Genomic DNA, 26753 nt, shown 5'->3' on the forward strand with positions numbered 1-26753 from the left:
TGACTCATCTTTGTTTGCTCACTGGGGCCAGGACCTCAGTCCTGAAAACAGACGTATCGCCCTTAAACAATTCCAGTATTACGGCTACAATGCTTACCTGAGCGATCGCTTGCCACTGGACAGGCCCTTGCCTGACCTTAGGCCTAACGGGTGAGTGCTGTAGTTCAACCTAGCATTGTCACCCCGAATTGTAGAGCCTATTAACTCTTTTATACCTGGAGGTGTTATGTTGTGTGATCATGTAGAAGGTAGGTTGCGTATGGTGGCCAGAACGAGTAATTTCTATTGAATATATGAAGGTTGTACATTTCAAATGTCTACTGAAACACCTGAGTGCCCAAATCAAGTCCTGTTAAAATTCCACTAAATATCCGTTACAAGTTACCCAAGATCCTTTGGAACCTTAATCTTGCCTACAATTTACATTAGATAGCAAGTGTTTTATTGCTAAAAGAATAACCTTTTGTTAAATTGCAGTTTTATCACAAGATGTGACAAAGATAGGAAGAAAGTAAGGACTGCTCTGTTTGAAAGCCCAAAACTCTTTGGTAAAGATCAATGAGGAGGGAAACCATTGAGCTCTAGTGACGAAATACACAATTGAGTCAAGCTGAAGCCCATAGAGCCTCCTTCGCTTGGCTCTTCTCTGCTAGGGAGCATGCCTGTCAGGCAGGGTAAGAACATTACGTCGACTGTTCCTCTACAGTGGCTTGGTGAGATGGACGGGACCAAGGGAGTGAACAGTTTTTCCTTTCATGTGTTTGAGGCCTGTTCCGGTAGGACTGTTCGCAGAGATGGTTAATGCTCGACTTTTATTCGGCCTTGGTGATACCTGTGATCATTTGTACAAACAGCAGCTCTGGGGATGGTGAAGCAGGTGGAGGGAAGACTGCTTTTTTTCAGCATATAAAAAAAAAAATCATTAAAATGAGCATGATGGGTACTTAATGAATTGAACATGTGATTCTACTCACTTATTTTAACCAATATTTTAATAACTAAAGCAGTGCACTCTGCCATATACTAAGTTGTCTGATATTAATGAAAATGTTTGAAGGCCAACCTGGATGGTGCTTTAGTAATTTTCAATATGTCTGTGCTATGTATCATTATGTATTACATTTTAGAAATATTTATGTTGTTGATTTGCTGAAATAATGACTTTAAGGAAGTCAAAGTCCGTGCATTTATATTTGTATTTTGGTGAAATCAGTTTAGCACTGTCTGTAGGGACAACTAATTTAGAGGAAGACTAAATCTTTTGTCACTAACAAGACATAAGTGATACAAATATTTCTGTTCTTATGTCTCTTGAAATTAATCTCCTGAATTATTTTAATCCAAGTTATTTTACTGTGACTTTTAAAAATCAAGACGGAGAAAATGAATGCTACTCTAGCTGAAAGAATTATATTAAGGTTGGGATTTTAAAAGAATCTGCAGTTAGAAACAAATCATAATTTTTGTGAAATATTTGATCCATAGTTAACTATCTGCTACAGGCATGTTGTGCATTGCAAGATGTTTATAGATACATACATACAAAATAATGGCTTAGTAATGGTAGCTCAGGAAGATTTTTTTAAATTTTTTTTCTCCTCACCTTTTACTGTTGCTCAGGAAGAAGCAGGCAATCTGATGCTGAAATGCAGTAAATTCTGATACTGAGGGAAATGAAGTGTGTTGTCAGGTAGCGTGTGAACTGTTTGCTGTACCTACAGCACCCTGTGGAGTACAAAGCTCAGAAACAGGATGTTCTGAAAGTCGTGTTGTTGAAAAAAGAATTCACACTCCTGATAATACAGATTCTTGTTTGGTGACAGCACACACAAGGCTATTGTGGGAACAAAACCCTACCCTGTGAGAATATGTTTTTCACTCTAATAATCAATTTTGAGGACTTGTAGCTCCTCTTTTTAAAGCCAATCATATTGGTCAGTTCCAGAGTCTACGCAGATGTGTTTACATTATCCACGGGTAGGCTAAGCAGCATAGCACCAAAGTCAGGGATAGCTTGATCTGAAGGGAGCGCACAGCAAGCGGCCTGGAGACTGAGTTAATCCATTCAGTTACAGTATTCCTGTTCTGAGCAGAAATGTGCAAAAGCACAGATGTGAGAGAGGTATCACAGTGACTCTGGATGGAGTTAGCCTGGGTCTAACCAAGCTCACTGGCCTGGGTTTTGTAGTGGTTCTGCGGGAGTCACGGTGTCACTGGAATCCCAGCAAGCGCTTGTGGAGGTAAGGTAGCTAAGGGAATGGAGTTTGTGTAGGTATGTCCGGGCTCAGTTGTGGCCTACTGTTTGTATTCATAACCTATCGTGTGAAGTATAGAAAGTTGGAAAGACAGTAGAAATACACGTATAACTGAAATCCATTATAATTCATATATCGTGCATCCCAGTTGTAACTGGGAGAATTAAGTGATCTGCCAAGAGTATGTGGCGTTAGTAGCCCATTTATGGATCATACTGGTATGGCTCTTCTTTCTGCCTGCAGTGGTGAGAGTTCACATCAAAATAACTTAGTAGAGGAAGTCAGCATTTCTTTCAAGGTTCTGCAGTGAGAAAGGCCACTTCACATATGTAATAACTCTGTATTATAGCATTCAGGTTTTTCTAGGATTGATATTGTCAGCATCCAATGGCGTGCGAAAACCAGAGAACAGTTAGAGATGGCTGAGCCACAACACATGTGGAGGAGAGGGCAAACATTTGACCTTGTCCAGCCCTCCACTGTGGGTGATATGCAGAGGTAAGAGACCGCATGCAGTCACTAGGGCCGTGCAGTCTGCCCAAGCCACTGAACTCTGGCTTCCCTGGAAGAAAATGACCATCAGTCAGATGGAAACATCCAGCAGATTGCGATTTGGTCAGACCTGAAGTTGTCATACCTTGCAGTGGGACCTTCTTGTGTTCTAGGTACTGCAGAGTGATGTCTAGCCCTTTGTACAGCCATGAACCTCGTCTTGTGATAAAATGTTCTGAATTTGGTTACTTTTCTCTGTGGGTATTTGCACTAGCACAGTGGAGTCCCCTGCACAGTCCAAAATAATCTGTTATAATACAGATTGTAACAAATAACTCACTGGATATCCCAGCCTCCTGAAGCAATTGTCCATCCTGAAGTAGGCTTTATTTTTGCAGTACTTAGTAGGTAGTACAAACAGCGTTGTGGAGTATTGCTTATACCATCTCTCCCAAGGCCTCAGTTTATTTTCTGCTGCTGAAATTGGCGCTCTGCTGTTTACCACTCTTATGTGCATCTGTTAGCCCATAACATGTCTACATCTCAGACTTAAATAACTACTGGCTCTAATGAGCTTGGAAGCATTGAGGAAGGCAGTGTTGCCCTTACTGCACGCAAGAACAGGATAATACTTCCGTGTTACTTATAATTCTGTCATGCTCATTACTTTATGTAGGACAGGAAGTACCCGCAAAGCTTATTGTGAGTGAAATGTTGAACAAACTCACGCAGAAATACATCATTAAAAGTTAGAAGGTTTAGGGATCCTAAACCTGTGTACCAAATCTCCTTTTGAGTGTATGTGCTTAGGATTCTCCTTTGGCTTGTCAGTTTTTGTTGCCTGATGCAGTGTGCTGAAGCACAGACGGGAAAGAGAGATAGCATTCTTCCTTGTTTGTGATGAGAGAGTGAGGGGTAGTAGAAAAAGAGATGTGCAGCAGGGACCCCAGCAGAGGAACTGTTTTGCGGAGTTTTGCTCCCGTAGAGCCTGCATGATATGAAGGAGCTCACCAGTTGACATAAATTCAGTCAGCATGCCTGTGGTCAGCCAAACCTCTTTTGTGTTGTTAAAAGCTATTTTATGAAGAAGCAGAGGCAAGAAACGTAGAAGGGGGAAAGAAGCATTTAGTTTCAGATTTTTTTTCATTTTTGAAGATTGTTAAATAGTATGGTATAGCATTTGGCTTGCAGCAGGTTTGCCCTTTTCCTATCTGAGTCTGTGCTGTTTGGCATCTTGCACAGAGATGTCCTGCTTCCTGTGCAGAGGAAGGCTTTGGCCATCTTGTAAGTGCTTCTTGTTTCAGACATTTCACCAGTCCCAAACTGTGTATTGCTTTTAGGCTCAGTTCAGCAAGGGACAACAGTAGAAGCTTTGAAGAACAGCCAAATTAGGTTTGTGATAAAGTGGGCACAAACAGAGCAGGCAGGAAATCCGATGAAGGCAAATAGGACAACAAGGAAGAAAAGTTGAGCTTTGGCTGGTGCAGAAGAGTGATACGTTTTCGGACAAAAGCTGCTTATTTGTGTACATCTGTCCAAAATGTTGATCAGTGTTACAGTAGTACAGTGCTGTCCTGCATGTAGTGTGCAAGACATCAGACTTACATAAACCTGCAGATTTTTGTTTGTTAAGACGTGCAAGAGTAACATGTGATCTCAAATTGAGAGGTTCAGGCTGGGCATTTGCATGTTAGATCTGCTTCTTCCCGAAAGTCCTACAGGCTTGCATTCAGAAGCATTTGCTTCTACATGTGTGTGTGAAACAGTTCTGTTTTGCTGGGTTTATATTAGCGTTCGTTTCTGAGTTGTGTTGTTTCTGATCATGAAAGATAACATAAATATTGCATGTTGGTTTTGATGTTTCAAAGGAAACCTCTAGAAAGAGCACAAAAGCCTGATGCTTCACCTTTTGTATTGTTTTGGACAGAAGCCCTAAAATTACCAAATTATGCAGTGTTCTTCTTAGATACATGATGTTTAATTCTGTCATATTCCCTGCTTTGTTTTATTCACCTCTATACCTTTGATTCTTCTTTTTCTCGTCTCACTTTTCCCCGCTTTCAAACTGACTCACAAGGATCGGCCAAATAGCTATACGGAATTCTTCTCATCTTCATACAAAATGAGTTTTATTAAGGTCATCAACTCCCAGTTTTCTGTTCTTATTGCTTTATTCAGAGAAAGATCTTGGGTGTAAGAATCGAGACAAAAATGGACCTTTATTGTATAGTTTTATTGACATGAATAGCTTTTGTTAAAAGGAATGGGGAGTCAGTCTGCTACGAGTAAATCAATGCTGTAAGATGCTTAGAGACCAAGAACTAATCACTTGTGTTAACAGTCTTGAAACTTATCTGCAGGAAATCATGTTCCTTTCATGTTACCTAATCTTTGCTTATTACAAATTTTTTGTTTGTTTGTAGGGATTGGTGCCAGGAAAAAAAAGTTAGCCATGTTTGCTTATACAGTAACCCTGTATTTAAATTCCTCACACAATATGCCTGCTTTTGCTCCCTTGTAATAGAAAGTGATGACCACAAAGATTCCTACATTTCCAACAGCACTGTCTTACTGGCTGTAATTCTGTAATGATAGATTGGAATCCTCAGAGATCAGGAAAAAAAGTCGTTTTTATATGTTGTTCAATGCCAGCCTTATTAGCATAGTTCAGTTAAAATACTGGTGATAGTGGAAGAGAAAATGAAGAGTGATCACAAATAGTTGATCTAGAGTTCTTCTAAGATTCAGTTCTTTTGCAGGAATTTTAGTGCTGTTTATTTCACTTATGCCAGAATGACGTTTTTTAACTCCCATACGTCTTGAACTTCCATTTGCTATTTTGGCCTATGACAGAATGTTACCAGATCTTGAAGAAAGAGCAATTCTGTTTCTGCTTGTGTTTCTGAGAGATTCTTACTCTGTTGAAACTAAAGCTCCCGCACATATACGTTCTTAAAAGAATACTTTAACCCCGGTTGTTTTGGTAATGTGCTTTATTGCATCCTGTGTTTTTAAAAAAACATGGAATAGATGAAATGATTTAGTGATTAAAACAAACGTGTTCTGTTGCTATTGTTGGATGCAATACTGAGGTAACTCTTGGTGAAATGTTCTCAAAAATTGCCGAAAATAATCTTTTTTCATAATTTGTATACATGTTTGTAGAAGATCTCAGAGTAAGTTATTAATACAGGAAATCGTTCTTGCTCTGTTCTTACTGTATAATTAGGCTAAACTAATTTTAATGTGACTGGCTGAATTGCCTTATCACAATGCATATATTCTAGAGGAATTGGTGAAAGGTTCTCAAAAACTGCAGAAAATAATCCTTTTTTCATAATTTGTATACATGTTTGTAGAAGATCTCAGAGTAAGTTATTAATACAGGAAATCGTTCTTGCTCTGTTCTTACTGTATAATTAGGCTAAACTAATTTTAATGTGACTGGCTGAATTGCCTTATCACAATGCATATATTCTAGAGGAATATAATTTTCTTGTGGGCAAATATTTGAAGGAAGATTCGTAATATATGCTGTCCTCCATTTACCAGAGTTGTGCTTGAAATAGAACACCAGGAGTTTCTCTAAATTTCTGGTAACCATGACAACTGTTACTTTAGTGTTATTAGCCCAATGTAATTTAGCAGAGTAGGTTGCTAGAGGTAATTTTTTAGCTACATTGGACTGATTTTCTTATTGTAAATCTTAGTAATATTTTGAGTTTATATTTAAAAATCATTTAGTAGAAATACTGAAGTATTTCTATACTTCATGGTTTGTTTTTTTATCAAGAGCCTCACTTTGCAGAGGGGCAGGTTAGGGGTCTTGTCCGAGGCCCCTGTCATTGAAACTTGTACGTTCCTGGTTGCCACGCAACCGTTCAGTTCTTAAGCTTAATGAATCTAAGATTTTGATCCATACAATTTCCTCTTTTTTCCTCCCTTCAGCATGTTTTATACAGATATACACACGCCCTTTCTCTGTAGCTATTTCTAGTCCATTCCTAGTATTAGAAATTCTATTTCGCATAAAATGTGGTGTAAAGAAGACAGACGTACTTGTGAAACTGCACAGGTGCTGCTCTGCATTCTGTGCATGATCTGAGGTGTATGGATTTAACTTTGATTTGTTAGAATGTAAAAAAGTAGGTAATTTTTGTTGTGATCATCTAATTTGAAAAACAGTGTAGATGGGAAAATACATTTATTAAAAACTACACACGCTGAAAGAGAGATTAATTCAAGCTGGAAATAAAGATGATAAATGAGTCTGAATGGAAAAAAGAAAATATGAACTCAGTTTAGGAGTGTACCTTCACTGAAAATTAATCCATTTGAAAAAACTAAAGAAATTAGACACAAAGAGAGCGTAATTCTATTCTCTTGTATTGTATGCAGTTATATTTTAATGCATGGTGGAGCAAAAAGAGAGTCAGGTGTCATTCACAGCTCTGCTCCTGTCTGTACAAGGTGCCAGGCAATGGAAAATATTGTCCAAGGTGATCTAATTTGAAAATGTGTAAATGAATGCAGGTAGGAAAAAACAATAGAAATAATTTCCTTCAAATGGACAGAAGACATGTCAGAAGCAGAATTTTTTTTTAACATTTTAGTTTGTGCATGGATTTATGGTAGGGCAGCAGTGTTTTGGGGTCTGGTTTTGCCATCTGGAACATTTTAAAATATGATTTATCACTAATTTCATTTAAAAGTGTATTTTTACATATATCTCAACCTTAGCTTAATTGTCAGAGGAGAAAAGCAACTTCTTTAAACTGTTTTCAGTATATTTTCATTGTTATTTAAAATATTTTCCAAAGTTATTGCGTTGCTCGTTATGTGATAGGTGACGTATTTTACCGTTGTTTCTAGAGTTTCGTTCTTAGCTTCTTTGTACATTGGTATGGCTGAGAATAACAAATATTACTATACCTAAACTAGACAGCTGAAAGATGGATTGGCTGTAGCTTTGTTTGCTGGAGCGTTTTATAACTCTACGCATTTTGGCTGCAAGTGAATCACTAAAATAAAAGGCTTTGTAGGTTCTTTATAGGGTAATACTGAAAATTATTTCAGTATATTTAAGTCTGTTAAGTAGTTCATAGTCTGATTGAAGACCAGTTTTCAAAACTTGGATGAAATTTCCATTATCATATCAAACAGAAATGTGCTACCTTTATCAAAGTGTACAGGAGACTAGAATTTCGTTAATAATTTCTTGTTAATGCCCATGCAAGTTTGTACGTCTAACGTGTATAAGAAATGACACCCACAAAGTATTAGTGTGCAGATTACGTATGGATTTCAGTGCAGAATGGCACACACATGCACACACACCATGTGCTACGAAAGGTCTGTTCTTCAGGGAGCTGGATCTCTGATAGTCTTAGCACCTTTTGGAAAACTGTGAGGGTTAGTATTTAAAAATTATAGTGCGATCATAAGTACAGGGGCCTCCCAGCCACTCTGAGCCTGAAGTATACCTGTTGAAAATTCTATTCTCAGGTGCCACTTAACCTGGGGGCACCTAAAATTCATATTTGCCAAAGATTCACCTCAGATTTGACAGCGCTGAGCCCAAGTCAGTCTGTACCTGCTTCAGCTACTCGGTCATCTGGGGAAGTGTTTTTAGGCAGTGCTTTTAGAGATTGTTCGCCGTGAAAGATGACCTTTCTCTAATGAACAATTTCAGAGCTTAAAATACTCGTTCTAGGGTGTAGGAGGCACCTCATGGACTTGGCCTAGAGAAGAGGAAGCACGGGGGGATGTCATCGGTGTATATAAATGTCTGAAGGGAGGCTGCAGAGAGGGCAGAGCCAGTCTCATTTCAGTGGTGCCCACTGATGGGACCAGAGGTGATGGCTGCAAACTGAAATGCAGGAGGCTCTGTCAGACTGTCATCAGGAAAACTTTTTTACTGCGAGGGTCACCGAACACTGGCAGAAGTGGCCCAGGGAGGTTGTAGAGTCTCCAGCCTTGGAGATACCCAAAAGCTCTCTGGATGGGCTTCTGGGCAGCCAGCTTTGGGTCAGCCTGCTTGAGCAGCATGTGGGGCAGGGCGATCTCCAGAGGTCCCTTCCAGCCTCAACCATTCTGAGATTATGGCTTACCAGTGAAGTGCCCCCACACCTGATTGACATGCTCTGTGAAGGTGCCTTTATTCCTTCAGCCAAAGCAGCGCTTCTTAAATGAAAACAATAAATGGTAGGTTGCAAAAGAAAGAAAAAAAGTGAATTACTTAGCAAGAGTTACTGTGGCATTATAATCCTGGTAAGCGTAAGACTAAAACTGGTTTTGTTACTTTTTCGAGACTTGAGTTTTCTGTTTTACATGTCTGTATAATTCTTTCACGTGGTGACAAAGAGAAGAGTACCTAAAATACTACATAGCTTCTTTAATATGATTTCCATCAGTTTCAAGCTAGTGACTGAATTGTGAAAATTGATTGACCAGCTGAATTTTTAATATTAGGTGTATGTCAGTGTGCTTGGATGTCCTGTGTCCTGCACACTAACTCTTTCCAGAAGATTTAAAAACATACGTGTAAATTCATGATCTTGATTGAACTTAAATTTTTGTGCAACATTCAGCATGTGAAGAATGCTAAAAATATGCTATGTTTTCTCTGCGAATTGAAGAACAGATTTAGTTGAGTCTTACAAAGGCATGATTTAAAAATTGTGAATCCATCCATCCTTTCTGTGTGCTAAACATTGGCGGTTAGTAATGCTTTCCACTAGGCATCTTGAGAGAAGATAGCCACTTCGCGTTGTCAGAAGGCAGACAAAAGCATTAACATCAATCGTTTCCATCTACAGAGCCTATCTAGAAATGATGTCTAGGTCTGCCTGTGGCCTGATTTCATCCTAGCAGATAGTTTCAGATCTGTGAAAAAGGTAGAATTCTTGTTCAGAAATGGGACATAAAAAACTAAAAGTTTCAAAGAAAAGTAATTATTTCTACTTAATTAACTTTAGGAATTATTAAAAAAAGAAACATTTTGCTCACAGTTCAGAAGATATGAATTGTTAAAAGAACTTTCTGTTCTTCATAAAATTACAAAAAAACCCCCATGAATTTCCAAGTAGTGGGTAGCATTTCCCTACTGCAAGTGGTAGCAGGATGTTCTGTGGAGCTGGATCTTATACTATGGTGTTATTGAGCTGAAAAAGAAGATTCTGATTTTGACTGAGATAGATGGTAGATTCTGTAGCAAAAATAATTTATGTAGTTATTAAGAAGATGCTTTTTAAAGTGAGGGACCAACTCTGTTTATTCTAGTTTGCACTGTCCAGAAGGACATTGTGAACAACAGATTATGGAAGCTGCATTTAAACAAGAGTTTCCATCTCTCTTGCACTGTTTTGGGCTTCAAGTGGAAAAGTGAGCTCACTCTAGGCCTTGGATGAACAGGGCAGGTTCTGGAGATTTCAGGGATTTCTTTTTTAGCTAGTAATTCATCTGGTTATTGCTGTATGTACTCTGAACAGGTATGGGGAACTTTTGATCCATGCCTACAAAAGCTCTCATCATTCTTTTGGCTGGTGGTAGATTTCTCTGAAACAGTTTGTATTGACTTCATGACTTCCAACAGTTTACATTTTTTTAAAAAAATATATTTTTTTTGTACCTTTTTCTTCAGGTGCAGAAACCTTACATTTCCTGACAGTCTTCCTGAGGTCAGCATTGTATTCATATTTGTTAATGAAGCTCTCTCAGTGATTCTGCGCTCCATTCATTCAGCCATTGACCGGACTCCTGCTCACCTGCTCAAAGAGATTATTTTAGTTGATGATAACAGCAATAATGGTAAGAGGTTTTTGGTTTTGTTTTTTCACTAGAGGTTGTATCATACATGAGAATCCTTCAATTCTGGCTCCTGCTCATCCCATTGGCATTTCATTTGTTGTCAGTGTATTTTCTCCCATCTTCATCCCACAGTCTTGCTGGACTGTCTTCACACATGCACAGGTGCGGCATGTTAAAAAGAGTGTGTACAAAGATCGGATGCTGTTTCTGTATCTTTAAGGTGTTAAAGATGTTTAAGTTAAGCAGAATTTTGAGTATAACAATAGATTAGAGGCCTAAGAAATTTACTCCTAGTACTTCGGAGTGCTTTCAAGATTATACTCTTTCTGTGCTCTTCCTGTACAGTTGTAAGATTGCGTGTGCATACTCTCTTTCTCTTTTATTTAAAACATCCTTCTGTGTTTCTTAGAGACTTCTTGAGATTTCTCTTCTCCTTTCCTCATTGGCAGCATTTACCTTGCTGCTTTTCAACTGTATGTACTCAGATCTTGTTCTCCGTGACCTGAAGGATAGGACTGCCCATATCTGTTTGTTCAGGACTTGCCTTGGTGTTTGTCAGTGAAGCCTTGCTGGACATTGTTGGCAAGTCATATTTTCTTGCAACCTTAGCAATTAGATTTTAATAAGCATGGGATGCTGAGGTTAACTAAAAATTTTATGCTGCTAGGGGGTTAGTTCTGAGCTTCTGAAATACGAAAAGAATCTGAATTTATCCTGTTGAAGGAAAATGCTGAACAAAGGGCTTCTCTTATCCTTGCCATCGTTATGGCTGTTATGTGATCCCTATAGCTGGATCCCATGACTTGCTGCTGATCACAAGCAAATCTCAGATTTGCACAGAAAAGAAACTTACTGGGAAACAAGTAAATAAATTCCCCACCCCAGGCTGTGTGCTTCATCATCTCCTTTTCTGCTGACTATCAGTGAAGGAAAAAGTAAAATCCTGACTCTGTAAAGTACGCATAAAATCCAACAACTTTGATGTAGGCATATGTCAAATCTAATTTTAGTCTCAGTGAATAATACTGTAGAGTTACCTAAGGCTGACCACGCTTTTCTTGAAACACCTACTCATAGAACTGTGGACAAACTGGCACACAGGATTTATGAGTTACCGTTCTTAGTTTATGGCACAACGTAGGTTGTAGCAATGCAATGAAGTGAACAAAAAAACATGTGAAACAGTAAACTATGAGCAAAGTAAAAAAACCCCAAACAACGTGCATGCACACGTGTGTGATTCAGAAACATCTTGTGAACGGGGGTAGCTTTTGTTTGTTTCCTTGTGTAGTCCAGTCGTTTGACACGTTGTTTTACTGATATGTTCTTGGTGGCCATAATTTTTGTATACTCCCTCATAATGGCAGTTTGATAGGGAAAAAAATAAAACTGAAATACAACTTTGACTGGTGGACTTGGGCTGTGAAATGTGCTCGTAGAGATTTATTCCTGCATGTTTCAAACTAGTACAGTTAATGTGATGCCAGGAGCTTAGTGAATCTGAATGACTGTTGGTGCTGCAGACTTCTGGACATGGAGGAACTGGCCACAATGCAGCTACAGAAGAAGAAAAATAATCTAGCCGAAAGAAGTGGTTTTTCAATGTTGAGTCTGCTTTTCCGTAATTTACAGGCAGTTACTCTAGTGGGCACGTTGCAGAGCGATGTCAGAAATATCAGTGTCAAAATTACTCTTTTTCATTATATCTTACCTGAAATAGATTAGAAATCACAGGAGCCACTTAATCTTGCAGGAAGATCAGTTCAGCTACAATTTTTATTAGTACCATCACTGGTAGTGTACAGTATAATATTTTTAGGGTTGACTGTCTTTTTTATTCAGGCTTGCCCTTCTTACCTTCTGGTGGCTTAAATCCTTAGATTCCTGGCCCCAAACAGGAGGGCAGAAATTGAGAGGAAGGTAACCTTTGATTTGGCTGTCTTGGCTTGTTGTTATATGTCATTCATTATATGTCATACAAAATCACACTGTGCAGCATGATACTTACTCTCCTAAAAAAATTCAGTGCTCTCCAGGATTTTCTGCTACTTCTCTAACCCTTTCTCTGGCTTCTCTTCCCTGCAGTTGTAAATTAGATTCTGTAGTCCTCTTTATCCCATAATGTATGCTGAATACCTGGTAATAGGCATCCATTTGGAGAGGATGGATGTTTGGTAGGAAAGGGAGCGATTGTAAAGATGATTTATGGGCTTTTGTATTATTAGTTTAAATCCTGAAATATTTATTTTACAATTTACGTTTCCTGTTACAATATTCTATTTTCAATTTTTTTCCTTCCTTCTAGCATTGCAGAGACTAATCCTTTATATTTAGTGTCATTCGATGGTTTTTGAGTAGCTCTTCAGCTTGCAAGTGTTGCTGCTTGTAAGATAAGTGGGTTAGTCTGGGTTTCCCTGTAGTATTACCTCAGGGGGCAGAAACTTACTTTGTGCTTGCATCCGGCTCCAGACTCTGCTTCTTGCAAGGGCCTGTCAAAATCCTAAACATAGGCAGCATGTTTACTCTCAGGCTTTCAGCCAAGGATGGCAACTTCTGTAACTCGATGTAAGATTTTTTTTTTTCTGTGATGCTACAGCCATGGATTTCACAGGCAAGAAACATCACGCTATGGGAGTGACTAGAAATAAAAAAGTGAGAACAGAAATGAGGCAGAGTGCAAATAAACACTTTTTTTACTTGGAGTCTCTTACGTTACTTGATTTTATTCACATGGCATAGTGGTTAAAAATAAAAGCAGATGTGATGATTGACACTAGAGGAGGGCACCAGAATTTCCTGCTTCTGAGGGGGAGCAATATACTGCTAACCTGGCATAAATTCTTGCTGTGAGACAGATTCTGAGTCTAGTAATGAAAAGCTGGATTCATCCCTAGTTTCAGTAGATTGTATTTCAGAAAAGTGCGGTGGAAGAACTAGTTGCTTTTTAAAATTCCAGAAGTCTGATTTCAGAAACTCTGCGTTCAGGTTTACTGCCGAAGTCTGTACATTTGTCTTGAACAATATAAGCTATAGTACTTTATTTCATGTACTTCAGGGTATGTCAAGCAAATTATCTATGACTTTCTCTCAACCTCAGTGCAGTTTTTCAAGTTCCCAATTATGCTTTGGGAGACCTCAATTAATCTCTCTGTGAAGTTGTCCTTTTTTAAAATAAATGTTTCAAGTTAGGGAACTGTGAAATTGCTAGTGTGTGCTGTTTAAAAGGAGAAAATAGATTTAACAGGTCCCAAGATTTTGATCCTTTATTTTAATAGAGCTGTTTGTATGGCTTAATGTGTGTATTTTGCCATACTATCTTTTCCAGTGGAATTCTGATAAGCGTTACACTGAAATGTTTCATATCTGCTGTTAGGTACATTAGTATTAAAACTTAATTTAAATGAAGGTTAGGAAAAAAGTGCATTTCAGTGACTGCATGTGTACTGTATAACAAGAGATTTATTAAAAACAACAAACCTAATACCAGTATTACTCATTTGGTTTTCTTGTGGGTCTCCTGTCACATTGGTGTGAAATAGAGCAACTATGTAGATTTCAGCTGTTTTACTGTAGTTTTAAGTGCTGTTGGTCAGATCAGAATCTTTCCTGTTCTCTGCAAGAGCACTATTTGTTTTTTTCTGAGATAATGTACTCATTAGTTTAGAACTTGATGATGAATTAATTTGTTCATTTTTGCCTTCAGAAGTGGCAGAGTTTTCCAGCTCTCAAAGCAATTGAGGAGAGACATTTGCAGAGAAGAGGCTTTCGAAAAACTTAAAGTGACCATGCCTATGACTGCTGGTAGTTAATTACACCTCAGAAATGTGTTTAGAAAAAGCACTGCCTGAGCTGGAGACTATTGGAATCATGTTGTATTCACTTTCTGGCTTGTGGCATCCTGCCCTCTGGGGACAGGGTGGTGACCTGTGCCCCTGGAGTCACATCTTGGCTTTTGAGTGTTTTTGTTGACATTGAGCCCTGCTGCATTATGAAGCGCCTCTTAAAGATATTTTAAGATGATTTGAAATCTCTCTTAAAAAGCCTATTGTGAGTCATGATGCGTTTAGCTTCCTGGGAAGGCAGTGTGCGTTAAGGTGTCCGGAGTATGCCTTATGAAACTTTATATTATGGCAGTAATTATCATCTTTTATAACATTAAACTTAATAATAAATGTTGCAATAGATGCTCAGATTTCTTTGCTGAAGAATGAAATACTCTGACGTTTTCTGTTTAACAATTCTTGTTTTTTCCTGAGATTTCCATGAATACAGTTACTGAATTGCAGTAATAATGCTTGATGTCACAGGATGCTAACTGTAGTGTTGAAGAAAATTAGCAGAGTAACAGAAAGTGGGTCAGATGCAACCTTTGAGAGATTTGCAACGTTGTCCTCAAAAGCCTGAATAAAAACAAACTTTTCAAAAAGCATCTAGAGCTTTTCATTAGAAAGGTATATTTCTACTTTGACTATTTTTAAGAGACATTTTGGAGTAGAAGATTGCCGGTTTGTGTTTTTTTCCTCTACAACAGCAGTCTGTTCTTTTCAGATATTCACTTTCTCATGCCTATTCCATACAACTCATTCGTCTTTATATGAGCTTATGTCCTTCAGTTGGAGTCTCCATTTGCCATGTTCTTGAATTCCAGTGTACCTGCACCTCTTCTCCCTGTCTCCCCCGCCCCAGCATTTACAGCTCTTTCTCACAAACTGCACTGCTTCATCTCATCATTCAGTTCCTCCTTGTCCTTTAGCCACAGTAATTAAACTCCTGCCTGATCCATCCATCCTTCCATCCCTTCCTCCTACCCCCAGCAGTGTTTTCTGCTCTTTCCTTTGTGACATATTTTTGTCATTCTCCTATTTTCTTCCTTTTTCTCTTTAATGCCTCCTTTTCAGATAACGTTTTTACATTTTCTTTTGCTTTCATTTAAAAATAGTTACGTTGTATTCTTGTAGGTCAGTGCTTCCAACTCTCCCATATAGGAAATCCAAACTGGTTCAGGCGCAAATACTGACTTGCATTCAGTCACACATGGAGGTGGGGATAGCGTCGCTTGCTGGAGGCAAGACTCTGATTTTTGTAGCCTTGTAATTACAGTTGCATGAAAGCTGTCTGATAACTGGCATGCAACTTGCTTTGTTTTGTAGCGGAAGCTGTCACATTCTCCATTCTTTATAGCTGATATGGAGGGTCCTTAGCCCTCGTTTTCTGGAAGATTAGGAAATCTCCAGCACTGTGAGAGTGAGGTGGGGCTGCAGGACCACTGCAACTAAGCGTGACTCTTCCAGTGCATCCCAGAGATGTGGAAGTGTGTGCTCAGCAAGTGTTTGCAGTCATAAAGTGGCCTTTCAAAAGACATTTTAATAATCCGCAGTTTAGTATAGTTCAGTCTGTATGGTTGGAAAAGCAAAATTTCAGTGTGTGTCTAAGCTGACAGTATAACCTCTGTCCACATCAGGGGACAGCAGTGGGCAGCAGAGCTTTTATTGCAGTCTTCTGACGTCAAAGGTTTTGATTCCTAAGTTCATATAATACTATGTACTGAATCTTGCCTAGCCAGCAGTTGTTGAAAGTTAATATGTAGTCATCTTACCTTTATTCCATCCAGCTTGTTCAGTCTTAGTACTCTTGCGGTGTTGCAGTCTATGTCAGATTCAGTACAGCAAGTCTAAGAGGACGGAGCAGCCACTCCTAAATCCCTCATTTTCCGTACTTACAGTTTAATGTAGGCAGCAGGATAGAGAAAAAATTATTTTGTGCAACTCCAGACCATATCGCCAGGTAATTAATTTTTTTTTTCCTAGTAAGACAAGCCCATTGCCATTAAACTGAGCTTTAAGATCTGGAATAACAATGTATCTGCTTTCAGCGTGGGAGGAACTAATTTAAGTGTCATCTCAGCAGTATCTGCATGCCATATTTAACCCTAATGGAAGATAGAAAAGTGGAGTAGCTGAACTACGGTATAGGAAATGCTGAAAAGCTGGAGCTAGGAAACAAAATCCAGAGATGATTTCAGCTCCAGTTCTGCAACTTCCTTGTATATTCTCGTCTTTTTACATAACAAAAGGAATCTGAAAGCTGTACTGGAATTTGAAAAGATTTCATTCTCTCTCCTTATCAAGGGAATCGTACTTAAACTGCAAACGTACGACAGGGTGTGGGGAAAATACGCTGTAGTGTTAGGCAAAGGAGTTAAAAGGTTGTGTCCTCTATAAGGGAAGAAACACAAAATGCCTTTTAAATGAACTTTATTAAGCTTTACCTTGTCTTCTTATCCCAAGCATAGTTTTCGTAAAAAGAGAAAAGAATTAAAAGGTAAATTTCATATAATTCATGCTGTTTTCTTACCTTAAACTGCTGGTAAAACTTCCTCCTAGAGCAGAAATTACAAACACTTCAACATCTTTGTGATAGAACCTGAAAATTTCTAATACACTGAAGGGTCCAAGACATGATAAGAGATTTGCATAAGTATTTAAGGGTGTTCAAATGTATAACCAAATGATAAAAAATCAGTTAGCAAAATTATATTAATAAATTACAGACTATTCTGTGGTCACACAATAGGAATACACAAATGCACATGTATGGGCATTGCTAGATATTTTAGAGACATTGTGGAACCTACTGCAAGTCTGAAGTTAAAGTGCAAAATCTTTTATCAAAGGCTATTTGAATTCTTGACTTTTCTTTTGGCATGCTTTTTCTGTAGATATGCTTGATGTTTAATATTTGAAGGTGTTCTCCAAGTGTATTGGATGACCAAATTTTAAATTACTTCAATTCTTCACTGTTAGGTTTTTGTGAGGCCGTTACTCAGATGGTATTCTTTCCTTTTGCACTGGAAAAGTAACATTTTAAGTAGTATGCTTCAGGTAGCAACCTAGGAAGCTTAGGGAAAGCTTTATTTAAAACTTTATGAAAACTGTGATGAAACTAGAGCTAAAAGCTAAAATTTCCACTTAAAATGATGGAATTAACATGGTGAAAATAAAGACTTAGAAGTTAGGCTGTGAGAGAGTGAAAACTTCTGCTTGTTTTTCCTCACTCAATTTATTTGGAAAAGGTGGTTTGTTTTTTTTGGGTCTCTAAAACTCAAGTCCTTGTTAACACACTTCCTGGAAGTCTGTTCTGAAAATTTAGGTAGAGAGAAATACAGATAGAGCAAGTCCATACTGAAAGAGGAGGGGGTCCTGCATGGAGCCATATTCCCCATTAGCCTTCTGCCACATCTCTATGGCATTTTGCAGTGGAATTTACGAATAAACAAGTGATTTCTTAAAAAAAATGTTAGCTTCCCTTCAAGGGTAACCTGAGAGTAATGGTAGATGCTCCAAAGCTTTCTCACAGATTTTTTTGATGCCAGCACTCAAAGGACAATTTGCCTTTCATCAAATTTAACAGGGTTTGTCTGCACTGCAGTGTAAACTCTCCAATAAATGATTTAGAATAATGATGAATGCTAAATAACGTGGCAGTATGAATCATTGTTGTTTTCGTTTGGCAGCAGAGAAAATCTTGATGGAATTGCTAAGTGCTCTCAGTCCTCTCAAGAGGCTGCTGCATTGTTCCTTTGCTCCTGACACACTCCTTTGGCCCAGTGCCTGCCTAATCATTGTTTAATGTTTCAAAAGCTGCCATGGTCTATTTGAGGCAGTCTTTTCAAGCAGTACGAATACCGGCAGATTTGCATACAGTAGAAGTAATTGGAAAAATAAAGTAAAAAAAAACACACCAAAACCCCCAAGAAAATGTCATGCAAGCATCATTAATGTTTCATGAAGCTGAAAAAACCCCTATATATCTAATTGAATTATGCTGAAGTTTTAGGAAGCTTAAAAATATTTCTATGGCTAAATACATGGTCTGTCAGTTTTACATGCTATTGGATGATTGTTTGTCCTGCCCTGTTGCCCCTAATCTCAATCCTTGCTCATGTGCACAAAGTGGAAAGAGAACAACAAGGTTTTCTAAAATGGAAAACAAGTTGACAACTCCTGTGCCAGCAAATAAATAACGATTTCTATTTTTTATTACCATGAACAAGTGCAATGTCAGTACCTGAAAAATGTACTTACATCCCTATGTCAAATAAGTGACTGTGTCTTCCTGCCTTGTAGTATTAACATTACTGTATGAGCAACAAGTTTAAAACATATCCCTGTAGCCTGCTTCTTATATGAAATGTTTAGGATTACTTTTAGTTATATTTTTGCCCTTGAAACTTGCTTGTGCCTTTGACAATCAGTTTTGAACATGCAAGTGAAACTGTAGTGCTGGATCAGGTTTTGTGTGCCCTCATCAGATAGCTCTTGGTTTCCAAATAAGTATTTCTTCTCTTTACTCAGTTCCCGCACATGCAAATAGATAGAGCTTACGGAACACTGTGGCAAAAGCTGCCTGACTGTGTATGGTTTATACCTCCTGTGGGATCTTATGTACTGAGACTAGCCCTGATGTAAGACAAAACATATTCCACAAATAGCGTTAATTTTTATTAGTGCTATTTGTGCTGCACAGCATTGTATAGAAGAGCAAGAACTGAATGAGGGTTTGCCATGACAACCTCTGGAATGCCTTGTGTTGAAGATGGATTCTTGTGGAGATCATCAAATTGTCATCTCTGGAATCACTGTCTCCAGAATGTGGGAAGACAGAAAACTACGAGACACTGAAGGTTCCCGTTCAGCTACCCATCAGTATCATGTGGTTACCTTTGTAGGCGGTTGCCTGTTCAGTAGTTTCCTGTCTAAAAAAAGGCTCATAAAAACATCAGTAAGTATAAAATAAATATGTTGCTGTTTTTTAAGGTATTCTTTTAGAAATGGAAGGACATTCTTAGTGAGTTTTGGATAATTTGCTTAAAGATATTGTTGAAATTGAGGGGTAGCATTATCCTATTAAGTAGATTATCCTATTAACAGCAGAACCCTTGTTGACATAAGCTTCAGCCCAAGGGCTCAGTAGAAGGGACTTGACTAGTGACAGCTGAGAAATACACAAATTATATAATATAAATAGACAGGGTTTAAGGGAGTATTGAACAGATTCTTGGTCTGCACTTCGTTTCTAAAAATTCTACTCTAGGTACTATACCTTAATGCTGAGGGTACCTTCACAGCCACCTAAAAGTTCTGTGTTCCTTGGTAGTACGTGGCACCACCTATGCTCTGGCTTTTGTGTCAGTGAACGCATTTGCGGTTGTGCTACTCCTGGCGTAGATGCAAAAACAGGAACAAGTCTACTGAAGACAATCTCACTTAAAGTTTAATCCCCTCTTGAAAAGTAACCCTTTCGACTGTCCTGTGTGGTTCATGACCCTAATCATAAAGCTTAACTAATTGCTCACAGCCAGTGGATATATTTATAATAGATGGTAAGCTTGGTTTAATTGTGTGATTTATATTATTCTGAGATACCACATGGAAGTAGTGCTGTGTTCCTTGGTTAAGGTGCTATTTAGGAGTTAGACTCATAATGGAGCCCATCCTCCTTAGCGCCATTTACATCATGTGATACCGCAAGTCATGGATAAACATAAACACGTACTAGTTTACCACAGATTTGGTCTACACATGAAAAAAAATTTAAAAATCAAAAGGTCTGTAAGTGCTGTGACAACTGCCTGGAATATTTATTAGACAACATACAGATTCTTGTCACTCCATTCCTTTTAACATTATCGAGAATGATTGAAATAACCAAGTTGTTTTTTATTTGAAAGAGAAATTAATGCAAATCACAAAACAGTAGGCTTTTTGTCTGAGTTGGTAGATCAGTTTCATTATTAGTTAGCTGATTTTAGTTAGTTTGGAGGGGTTTTATGGGCTATAAAATAATTTTCCCTGAATCAGTTATGTCTGTGGTGTGGTTTGATGTATTTGATTTTTTTTTCTGGTTTAATTTTTAAGTCTTCAGTGATTTTTCTTCTCCTTCTCCTTTTATTAATATATACAGCTTTATATATTAACACCTTCCATGTATTTCTCTGGCAGTTTAGTATTTGAAGTGGTTTTGGGGTTTTTTTTGTAACTAGCCTTTGCTTTTTTTGGTCATGTTCAAGTGATTTGGCAGTGACCAAATTTGGACAGTTTTTCCATGTTCTCTGTAAAAGCTGTTTTTAAAATGTTACTGATGACTGCGTAGTGTTGAGAGCCAGCTATCTGTCTTGCCAAATTGTTAAAGCTATCATCCCCCCACAGGCTGCTGGTGTGACTATTCAGTATTGCTCTTGGGAGGATATTGCATTTTCCGGTGAACTTCTGTTCAAAAAAAGATCTTCCAGCGTGGTGATGAGACATACTGCTGTCTGTCATTCCTTTTCCCCCATCAAAGAGTGATCCTGAAATACCAACTCTAATAGCAAAGTTGCTACAATGAGTTTTCCATCTAAAATATGTTAATGTTTATGAATTTTCAAAAGGGCATGTTACTAAAGAGTTCTTCTTGGTCTTCAGATTTATGAGGAAAAAATATTCTTGTCACTGGAAATTTGTGGAAACACTTTTGGATATTTTATTCCAGTTCTTTTGATTTATGACTTTTGATTTTCTAAGTAGTTATTCTGAAGCATTATTTTTATGGTTTCAAATGCAAATATATAGATTTAATCATTGTAGGTTTGAGGTATTGTGATTCTTAACTGTGTACTCAATATTTTTATTTTTACTGTATGCTTCATTTCATCTGTCTGTAAAGGGCATGGGACAGTATTTAAAGGGAGATGAGACAAACTTCTGTCAGGATTGACTGGAACATAGTTTCTGTGCTGGGTCAAGAAGAAAGTCTAGACAGTCTCTCAACATCCATTTGGTGCTGCAGTCTTTGATTCTCTATTTTTCAAACTGTAGGTGGTCTTTGAATGATCAAAGTGTTCTAAGATGCATTTTATAAAAACTCAGTGATAAGTCAGCACCTGGATTTTCAGGGTAGGGATTTCATACTCTAAGAAACCTATTATATTTTCTGACCATCATAAAAATATCTCAGGAGCTGTTCTTTGTGTTGAAGGGAACTTACAGAGAGCTTTCTACAGCTGATTGCATTTGGTGGATTTATTTTGATGTTACTATAAAAAAATTCTGACCTCAAAATTTTGTGAGGCTTAGACAAATACGAAAAAATCAGATCCCCTAAAAGCCCTTAACAATCCTGTAGATGTTCCTGTGCCAATGGGAAGAGTTAGAGATTTTTTTAGTATCTCTCACGTTGTCAAATTCAAAGTAGTTGGTAAAATGTCACACAGTCACAGGATGGCTGAGGTAGGAAGCGACATCTGAAGATCATCTGGTCTCACTCCTCTGCTCAAAGCTGGGTCAGCTACATCACATAGCACATCCAGTTAGGTTTTCAAAATCTCCGACATCCGTAATATCTTTGTAACACTAATAGAAGAGATTTGCAGTGAGTGAAATTTAAGCCAGAAATACAAAGTTAGAACACAGAAAAATTTGCCTGCATTTTTGCATGTGGACATAGCCTCTTTTGATCTTTGAGCCCAGCTGAGCCTCACTGACTGTATTTGCTTGATTCAGACACTGGATAGTTCTCACCAAAGCTGCTCTTGTCATCTTCATTTACAGAAGTACTTTTGATCGCCAGATGTTAAGGAATTGTAAAGTGCCTTCTCTTAAACGATTGAAAGAATAGAGCTTCAGGACGATGTCTTATATGACTGAAAAGTTGATATTAAAAATACTGATTCGAGTAAAATGGTTAGTAGTACGTTAAGAATGGCATATTGGTGTGAAAATTAAAATAATACTACATGTGTCAAGGAGAGCTGTGCTTGAACCAACACAGGTGGTTTTCTACGATGCCTCCAGGTCTGGATGTGAAGTCAGCCTGAAGGGTGTGCCCAGCCACAGACACCAACGCTGTCACTCCTTGGCTGGACAGCGAGATGGGTGGGGGTGGCATCTGAGGGAACTGCCGCTCATTAAGAGCACTGTAATACGTTTCTTCAGCTGCAGAGCTGTGTTACACTGTACATAGCAGCCCGTCCCATGCTCTACATGAGCTCTTTTAACAATTTTAAGTGCAGCCTTAGTCTCAGCCTTTATCTCTAAGGCGTTCTGCATGGTCTGGGTCCATATTGTTCAGTATTCCAGGCGGAAGACTGTAAGTGACAGGTCCTTTCCTCTAGCATTACAGAGCTCTGCCAGAGAGCTAACACATGTCTGGCTGGAGTACAATCTGCCACGGGAAAGGCGGTCAAAACCTGTAGGGTGGACTTCGCTGTGAAGTACTGCTGTTACAAGTGTTGCTGTACTCTCATACTGGAAAGACCGTTTCTTGGTCATTGCCGCCTTAAACATTAAACATCTCCAAACTCTCCTCCCAATCCTATGCTGTAGGCTCAGTCCTGCAAGCAAATCAGTCAAGCTGCTCACAGACCTGGCAGCGGTACATCTGCACAGCACCCCGTGTGCAGACTGAGCATTTCGTAGCTCAGGTGGCTGTGTGTGCCGTGAACTGCGCAGTAGAGCGGTGTCCTTGGATGCCGTGGTGCATAGTCCTTACAGGACAGTCTTTACCAGAACACAAACCTTGAACAAATCTGCTTTAATATATTTAAGTAGTAGTAAAAGAAACTGTAATAAAGAATGTTCTTCTGGACTCTTGTTTGCCTAGTCCTTAATGAAAAAAAGTAAGCTAGAAGCTATTTAAACATTTTTGTTACATTCAAGCATTGTCTTCACCTATGGAAATTTTCTTTAGTGGGATCATTTCAGTGCCCAGTTTGTGCTTTTGATTTCAGTCCGTTTTCTGTGACAGTTACCGTTTGCATCTCACAAGCTGCTGTGCTCGGCACTGTTGGGTTGCTACCTGCTGAATCGCAGGCAGCAGGTCCAGAACTGCCGTGTGTTTCCTCATGGGTTTCTCAGCCAGTGCCAACAAGCTCTGTTTTTGCCGACAAGATGAAAACTTGCACAGGTAGCCCAGCCTGCTTCTGTAGTGTGGAGCAGATCCTGTCCATCCCTGGCAGCTCCAGCTATCTGCAGCATAAAGCAGAAACCTGGAGCAGCCCAGTCACCTGAGCCTCTGCTGCTCACCTGTAATTCCAGGAGGGAGTACTGGAGTCAGTGGAATTCTGCCCTATCTCAGCACAGTGCTTATAATGTCAAAAAGTACTGACACTACTGCTGGTTGTTTCTGGGGAGTGGGAAAGGCAAGACTGGTACGTGTTCTTCTGTGGGCATGTTTTATGCAAGCAGGGCTTCCTCTCTGCCGGGAGGCATACTAATAGCCAGATTAACATACTTTAGTTTAAAAATAACATACTCCCAATTAAGCAGGATTTAACTAATTCTTTCCCATACTGCAGTAGGATGCTAGTAACAGTGTTGTTCCTGTATTGTGAATCGAAAACGTATAGCTCAAAAGGTTTCAAGCCTGGGTTATTTTTAATGCCTTGCCTTTTTTTCACAAAGCATAAAGGTTGCTGCTGCTGTCCCTTGCATGTTTCTGATGTAGAAAGGCAGGGCATGAACAACTGTAATCTAACAATTCAACCCCAAATGTTTCTTTGAAACTTACAGATAGGTTGTGATTAGATGCCTACAGAGAATTTTTCTATAATAGCTGATGAAAGGCTTGAAATAATTTGTTGCATGCTGATATATTTCATCTGAAGATTCAAATTGCATGCTATTGTGTTCTCGTAAGACTTGGAGTTTGTGAGTTTTAGGATGCAGCGGCTAATATGCCAAATTTAGAGGTTTTCCACAGCTACCAAATAGCACAGTCCCAGCACTCTGTTACTCCTAAGGAATAATCAAATATGCTGGGAAAGAAGTAAGAAAGAATTTGTTTTAATTTTAAAATGCACATAGTTGATACTTCCAAAAAAACCTCCCAATCTTTAGAGAGAAACAATTCCTGCAGGTCTTACGGTATTCAAACCATAATAATTTCTGATTTGAATGTATTCTTTACAGGAGTAAAAACTATTTGGATTTTGTCCACGTTTTTAGGAAGTTTCAAAAAGAAATTGTAGCTTTCAAGTTATTTGAATTATGTGAATTAAGCCCCTGATTCAGTAGCACAGTAGACACTTGCCAGATTGTCCCAAATGAACTTGGAAGTGGTCTGTAAGGTGACATTCCTCCTGAAGTTGTAGTGGAAGTGCACACTGAAGGCTCTTCTTGGCTTGCTTGTTAGGTGATGAGGTAGGCCCTGCTGCTTCTTTTTATGCCAGGTAGCAGATTCTGATGGATGTGCAATGTAATACCTTGTGTTCAGCAGAATTTTTCAACTCTGTATGATATAATGCGAGGGCCTGTGAGAGCTGACTTTTACAAGGGCTAATTATAGCTTGCACGTGCTATGATGTCATGTGTGCTTTCAGGGCCTGGACATGTAACACTTTTTTCTGAAAGATTCTCATTGTCTTCAGTGATACCAGTATTTCACCCTGTAAAATTTTTACTTGCAAGTGGTATTACATGATCTATTCTTGTTTGTATTGCCAGCAATCCATTAGCCATTAGAAGAATGAATCATATTGGTATGATTGGCTTTTTTTATCTGTTGACAGAAGTATCTTGTGGGAATGCATCTCTGCTGATGTAAAAACAAGTCCTTTTTGGGAACTAACCCCATCTGTCAGAAAGAGCCTTCCTACCCAGATTGGCTGTATTTCTCCTTGGTGTGCTGGGGGGTATTGCTATTGCTCCGGTGAGTTGTATTCTTCCGCAAGTGTCAGCGCACCTTAGAGAGCAGAAGGTAATAGCAGGTCATACACAGCATGATCACAGGTAGTCTGGTCAATCTTTCTGACTTGGACAGAACATTTTGTATCTGATGTGTAAGAGCTGTCTGGCAGAATAAGAGTCATTCATTCCAAAGAAGAGTTGGTTACTCTATACTTGGACGAGGTTGAAACAAAGTGCACTGCAGGAGGCGGTTTGCTTTGGTTTTGCTTTTCCTTAACTGCAGTTTGATTTGTAGAGTGAGAGGGAAATAGTGTTACTGCTGTCCTGACCCTCAGGGATGCTCTCATGCTGTCATCGGGTTTGGTGCATGATAGCTACTGTTTTGCTCCCAAGGAAGTAATCCTGTGCAATGAGTATGAAGTTGAATTATAACTTCTGCTCATAAGTAAGATTTTTTGTAAAAAAACAACGTGGCATGCAAGACTGAGTCCTATTTAGTTTTAAAAAACCCCTATCTTGTAATGCTCTCTGGCATTGTTTTTAGTAACTCTTTATTCGTTAATGTTACATAATATTGTTTAATTGCACCTGCTTTGAGTGGAGGCTTGGATTGCAGAGATCCCTTCCAACCAGAAGTATTCTGTGATTGCTTTCTGTTTCCTGATCCTTTTATAGTCCTGTCCTCAACTTCCTTGCTGTTAGAGAGAGGTTTGATCCAGAGAAGAGCATAAGCAGCTCTGTTCCATACGTTTCTAACTGTGTATCTGCATATTCCATTTTTAATGCAGCTTAATGTGACTGATTTCCTCTGAATCCACTCCACAAATAATGTAGTTACACTTGGACTATTGTGTTTTAATGGGCAGTTTCCTTTTCCTTATGAATTTATTATCATAACATGAACTGCCATGCTGTTTCTTGGAGTCATGATTATTTATCAAGTTTACAGTACAACAAGCAGCTTGCTGTGTTTTACGGTTTCAGAAATACAGAGTGTTTCTGATTTGCTCTTTACACTGTGTACTTCTAGATTTATACAGTCTGCTCTGGCTCCGTTCAGACATTTAGTTTCTTCTTCTGAATAGTGATTTTTCTGTTCCATACATATCCAAGAAATATATTAGAATTAAATGCTGTATATTGAAATATAAAACACTACTTGGATTACTGGAAACAGCTGCTATCCAGCTGGGACTCGAATGCATTTCTCAGTCACTTCTTTTTAACATTTAAAGGTCATTCTACAAATGAGTCCAGAGCACCAAGAAGTGAAATTAATTTTCTCAGAATTTTGGCAGTGGTTATTTCAGCAATACATTTTATTCACTGTGTCAGCTCTAATTCATGGTCTTGGTGCTTCTTACTTCATGGCCTGTTTCTAAAACTATGAATATCTGATTTCAGTGATAGTGCTTGTTCCTGACCAGGCTTAACGATTGTTGTGATCACATTATTGTAGCCGTAATGTATCCAGTAACGGTCCCTGAACAGGAAGCAGTCATATGCAGTAAACTAGGCTGGAATAGTGTTCCCG

The 26753-nt window shown here is 38.6% G+C and overlaps 1 protein-coding gene across 1 annotated transcript in view; it reads left to right on the forward strand.

The window, feature by feature from the left end:
• Window positions 1-26753, forward strand: part of GALNT18 (polypeptide N-acetylgalactosaminyltransferase 18) — a 115875-nt gene that overhangs the window by 27698 nt on the left and 61424 nt on the right. Inside the window, exons 2-3 of the mRNA XM_009864924.1 lie at window positions 6-150; window positions 10390-10556. Of these exons, the coding sequence (XP_009863226.1) occupies window positions 6-150; window positions 10390-10556 (312 nt within the window). The remainder of the gene's footprint in view (window positions 1-5; window positions 151-10389; window positions 10557-26753) is intronic.

Source organism: Apaloderma vittatum, unplaced genomic scaffold, assembly GCF_000703405.1.
Source record: "Apaloderma vittatum isolate BGI_N311 unplaced genomic scaffold, ASM70340v1 scaffold6962, whole genome shotgun sequence".
Taxonomy (NCBI): Eukaryota; Metazoa; Chordata; class Aves; order Trogoniformes; family Trogonidae; genus Apaloderma; species Apaloderma vittatum.